A 6,000-nucleotide genomic window follows, 5' to 3' on the forward strand; every position below is an offset into this window, starting at 1 on the left:
CTGTGTTAACTATACTAGAATTAAGATAAAATAAAATAGGGGCGCCTGGGTGGCTCAGTCAGTTAGGTGTCCGACTTCAGCTCAGGTCATGATCCTGCAGTTTGTGAGTTCAAGCCCCTCATCTGGCTCTGTGCTGACAGCTCAAAGCCTGGAGCCTGCTTTGGATTCTGTGTCTCCCTCTGTCTCTGCCCCTCTCTGCTCATGCTCTGTCTCTCTCTGTCTCTCAGTAATAAACATTAAAAAAAGATGAAATAAAATAATAAAAATAAAGTAAATGTACAAAGGTTTTCCAGAAAAAGACACAAAATGTTTTTCTTACAAGTATAGGTATTTACAAAAATATGATAAGGACAATAATTATCATTTAAATGTGCCAGATTTTAAAGACAGATTTATTCTCTAGAAGCTGCTAATATTAACTTCATTTTGTATTGACAGTTTTAATATGACATAGGTTCGATTAGGAAAAAAGTCCACTCACTTCTTTCTAGCTAAGGATGTTGATTGTAAACACTAAAATTACTTTGTTTTCCCTTAAGGGGAATCCCAAAATAATCTTCGAGAAGCCAGACTGAAAATCATAAGCGATGATGTGTGCAAACAACCACACATATATGGCCATGATATAAAATCTGGAATGTTTTGTGCTGGATATCTGGAAGGAATTTATGATGCCTGCAGGGTAGGTAGAAATTATTTTGATATCATTAACTCAAAATATTTTTTATCTTTCAAGAAATATTCAATGTTCTTTATGTTTGTACCAATATAGATATTTTGTCAGTTCAGTAATTTCTAAATGCATATTTCACAACACAAACATTTTTGGATGTTTTATTAAGCAAATTATATAAGCAGCATTTCTTTAAAGCTATCAAACAAACTAACCAACCAAATTAAGTTTTCTTAATACCACAAGTCCAAAGGTTCATACAGCATAGTCCCTTTTCTTAAAGGGGTCTCATCTAGAAAGGAAATCATCATGAGCAATGAGCTATGATGAGATGTTTTAAATGATATAATGGAGAGCAAATATCTTTAGTGTGAAGGGAACAATTTTACAGCAAATATCAGAGAAATCACACTTAAATGAGGCCTGCAGCATAAATGGCACTTAGCAGTTATACAACAAGAAAATACTATTATTTTTCTATACATAGAAAGAGCATTGCAAAAATAATGAAGGTATGAAATTATAATTCATATTTGAAGGAATTCTAAGTAATCTGTTGGCTCTCAGCATAAGGAGAATGAGAGGGCGAGAGGCAGTTAACACTGAGTGAGAAGGTGGATTAGGCCTGGTGCCCTTTCCAGTGCCTTCCTCTGCTGTCTAATAGCTATCCTGGATGTACGTTTTCTGATGAAGGTATAAAGTATGTTTCTTCCTGTAGGTACTTGCTTTATAACATGAGATTCTTGAAAACTTCAAGGAGATGATTGTACATGATGAAATAATGGAAGTTGTTTTGATGTCAGGTGGCAGAAAGCTCTGCCCTGAGTCCCATAAATTACACATGTAAACCTCTGTCAGAAAGGAACAGGGAGTTTTGTAGCATATAGGCTGGGCAAGAGTGGAATCGGGTACATATCCAGCCTCAGTTGCTGAGAAAGAGGAGAGAGGCAGCTAGAATTCAGAGAATGCACAGAGAGGTCCAAGCCATGACGGAGAAGGGGAAGGTGGTGACAGGAGTCCAGGAGCAGACAGGATATGAGAATCTAGGCAAGTGGTGAGATTCGTGATATGCCTCGGGAAGGAGGTGGTCATAAGGAGATTTCACTAGATTGGGAAGCAGAGGTAAAATTCCTGCTCCATGACTGCGCAAGTGAGTAGTAAAACAAAGCTCTAGACACAGAAAAACTGGGAAAGTTATTGAGAAAAGACTCAAGGACAGGGTCCAAGACATGAATACAGCAATTATAACTGAGGTGCGTGATGAGGGGATTAGTCTGTCTGATAAAACAGAGATCCAAGAACCCTGCTTCGAGCCAGGAGAAAACCAACACCAACTAGACTTTCTGTGTTGTGTATTTGAAATTTGCCAGTAGACCCTAGGCATTCTACACACACACACACACACACACACACACACACACACACAATAACTATGTGAAATGATACATGTGTTAATAAAACTGATTGTGGTAATCATTTCACAAATTATATATATATGTATGTTAAATATCACATTGTACATTTTAACTATATACAATTATATTTGTCAATTATATGTCAATAAATCTGAGAAAATTAAAATGTGGAAACTGAACTTTAAAGTTTTTATAACTTTTGAAATCCATGTTTCAATTAATTGTTCTGTAATTGGTAATCAATAAATATGCTGTCTATAATAAAATATGTGCTTCATCAGAATATTTTAAGTAATAAGTTCTATATTTAGGTAATTTTATTTCTCTCTTTTATTTTCAGGGTGATTCTGGGGGACCCTTAGTTATAAAGGATTTTAAAGACACCTGGTATCTCATTGGAATCGTGAGCTGGGGAGATAACTGTGGTCAAAAGAACAAACCTGGAGTCTACACAGAAGTGGCTTATTACCGAAACTGGATCACTTCAAAAACAGGCCTCTAATTCTCTATAAAAGTTAAATATTGACAGCTTTAAGCAAGCTATACATGTATGAGAATTTAAATGTTTAGTGAATACAGTACAATGAAGTGAAATTAAATGATGTGATTTATTTTAAAATCACTTTAATCAACACATAGTCAATTTATAAGGGATTTAAATCCTTATAAATTTGTAAAGTAGTGGGTCAATTTATCCTGGCTGGAAGAATACAGCAGAGATACTCAACTCTTTACATCATGCAAATTGGAATATAAAAGAGGTGTAATGCAAATTTTTGAAAATAATCTGGATTTTTGGAACATCTTTGTCAAGGGTGTCTCCTTAAGTGAGAAACCTTTTAATCTCTTAAAGAATTCAGGGAAACGTTATATAATGTCTAATCATTTCTCCTGAGCTCACAAATACTTTTTTCTGTTTCTTTATTATTCCAAGTTTTCCAAAGAGATTTTTTTATTTAATACATTTTCTACTTATAAACCCTTTAGAAGGATCTCGAAAAAAGTTATATCTAGGAAACAAAATATGGTGATAAATCAGGCCAGAGATCTTCTAACCATTTTTACTATGAAACCTCCCTATTTTTGGTGATTTTTTTTAACACACACACACACACACACACACACACACACACACAGAAAAAAAGAGAAATATCCCCACCCTTAGATATATCCAAAGAAAGCCTGATTAATAAATGAGTGCACATAATAATTAGCTAGTCACAAATGTATCTTTGTTACAAAACCTGTCATTCCAAAACAATGGCACAAAAATTTGACGTTTCATAGATGCATTTACATGTTTGAACCTCTAGGAGGTAGTTCTTTACATTATTGTAAGGTTAAATGCCTAGAAAAATGAGAATTCCCTAATATGTTGAAGAATCAATGAGTTTGTCTTTCTACATAGAAAGAAACATTTATATCTTTCAATTGATGCAGCCAATTATCTCCTAGGGCTTGTGGCGGTAGCCTAACTATTGCAACCATGAAACACTAGTTAAAAAAAAAATGAAATGTAAATTTCAAGGACCTACTGCACAGAACACATAAACAAAGTAATCTGAAAAAAGCCCCTAAGTGTCTCATGAAGACATTCGGAGAGTCAGGTTTGGGTATTCCATGGTACAATTAAATGAAGGCTTTGTGGAAACTGACTCCCTGACAAGGTCAGCGGAATATCAGGTTTGTGGGCAGAGACTGTCATTTATTCATATAAATATAATTTATATTCTATAAGTCAAATATAAGTCCAAATATAAGCCAAACCATGGAAAAATTGAGTTACTTTATAATAATGTCTCCCCATGGGCTATTGATAAGGCATGAAACTAATCCTACAATAATCTAAAAGAGACTAACAATTTATTCACACACACACACACACACACAAATCCATAAACTAGACTCACAGAATTTTAAAGGTTGAAGAAGACTGTGAGTCATTCAGGCCAACACACCTATGGTTCAGATAACTGAAGACAGGAAATGTCAATGACGTGGTAAACCTGTAGGTAGTTTGTACGCCCAGTGGGCCTAGAACTGAGGTACCAATTTCACATGCCCTTTTCCTTACAAAGTCTCTTTATGATCACATATATTTATTGGAATAATCAGATCTATAAGAATTTCAGTGACTTCTATTGAATCTATTTTAAATTAGAACTCTTATTTTTCACTTAATGTTACGCATTTATGTTCCTATGTGTCTTTTTGTGGCTTGATAGCTCATTATTGCTGAATGATATACCATTGTATGGATGTACCACACAGTTTGTTTATCCATTCACCTATCGAAGGACATCTCTGTTGCTTTCAAGTTTTGGCAATTATGACTAAGCTGCTATAAACATTGTGTGCAGGTTTTTGGTAAAAGAATAGATAAATCAATTCAACAGAATAGAGAGCCCAGAAGTAGAGTCATATATATATAACACCAATTGATCTTCGACAAAAGAGCAAAGGCAGTTCAGTGGAGAAAGAATAGTCTTTTCAACAAATGGTACTGGAACAACAAGACATCCACAAACCAAAAATGAATCTTGATGCAGACCTTACACCTTTCACAAAATTAACTCAAGATGGGTCATAGACCTAAATGTAAAAGTTTTAAATGATATGATTCACTTGGGCAGCTGACTGCCAATTCTCTGAACTCACTTCAAGATAAAGTTGCTTCTTCATATGTAAAAACATACATAGGCTTATACGTTAGTCAATATTATGGTAGTAGTATATAATTCTGACTTTCGATGTTAAGATTCAAGAAATGATATTAGAGTTACAAACTTTGTATTGCTAAACTGTTTTGGGCAGCATATCATTCTGGCTTACAAATAAGCAAATGTTGTTATATCATTTTAAATTTAATAATAAATAATGATCAGAGCATTCTACAAATAATATCACTGAATCTGTGTTAGGCCAAATCTTAGCATGAATCTTTCAACTGCTCTTACAAATTGCATTTCTTTTGAATAACTAGTTTGAGTGATTCTGAAGCAGAATTTCTCAACCTTGGCACTTTTGACGTTTTGGCCCAGTTCATTCTTTACTGTGAGGGGCTGTCCTGTGCACAGAATATTTAGCAGCTCCCCTGGCCTCTGTCAACTAGATGCCTACAACACACTCCTTCCTCCCAAATTGTGATAACCAAAAATGTCTCCACATGTTGACAAATGTCCCCAAAGGAGCAAAGTGTTCCCTGTTGAGAACTGCTGTTCTGAAGGCATTTGGTCACGTTAGAAACTAAGAGATACCTCAAAATTATGACATTGAGTATTCAAAAGTTATGGTCTCCTGATCAAACTGAACATTCACTATCATGTTTCTAAAAGAAAGAGCAGAATATGTCAGTGGCTATTTCAAATACAGACTGAGCTCCCTATACACAATGTGCTTGAAGGATTTCTCTCATACCCCTGCCTAGACTATATTTGTGGAGCCCCATTAACCATTACCATAAAGACAAACTTTTATAAATACAGCCTCTTGTATAGTCTCTCTATCTTGACCACAATCCACAGGAGAAAATATATTTCACATCACAGCTCCATAAATACATAAATAAATACATATATATTAAAAATTGACACAGAAGTTTCATAAAATAGTAGTTGTCTTAGTGCAATAAAATCCAATATTTTCTACTCTATTTCAATTTTTTAAAGGGTATGAACATTTAACATTTATTTTATTTTTTAAAATATTTGTTTATTTTTGAGAGAGCTCAAGTGGGGAAGGGGCAGAGAGAGGTGGACAGAGGATCTGGAGCAGGCTCTACCCTGACAGGCTGACAGCAGCAAGCCCCATATGGGGTTCAAATTCACAAGCTGTGAGATCATGACCTGAGCCAAAGTTGGATCCTCAACCAACTGAGCCACCCAAGTGCCCACCATTTTATTTTACTTTAAA

General features: G+C 35.0%; 1 protein-coding gene across 1 annotated transcript in view; it reads left to right on the top strand.

Annotated features, from left to right (window-relative positions):
* Positions 1 to 2,718, top strand: part of TMPRSS11A (transmembrane serine protease 11A) — a 52,924-nt gene extending 50,206 nt beyond the window's left edge. The window contains exons 9-10 of the mRNA XM_019829427.3: positions 540 to 682; positions 2,429 to 2,718. Coding sequence (XP_019684986.1) covers positions 540 to 682; positions 2,429 to 2,590 — 305 coding nt within the window. The 3' untranslated portion in view covers positions 2,591 to 2,718. The remainder of the gene's footprint in view (positions 1 to 539; positions 683 to 2,428) is intronic.
* Positions 2,719 to 6,000: the final 3,282 nt, after the last annotated feature.

The sequence above is a fragment of the Felis catus genome, chromosome B1 (assembly GCF_018350175.1).
Source record: "Felis catus isolate Fca126 chromosome B1, F.catus_Fca126_mat1.0, whole genome shotgun sequence".
NCBI lineage: Eukaryota > Metazoa > Chordata > Mammalia > Carnivora > Felidae > Felis > Felis catus.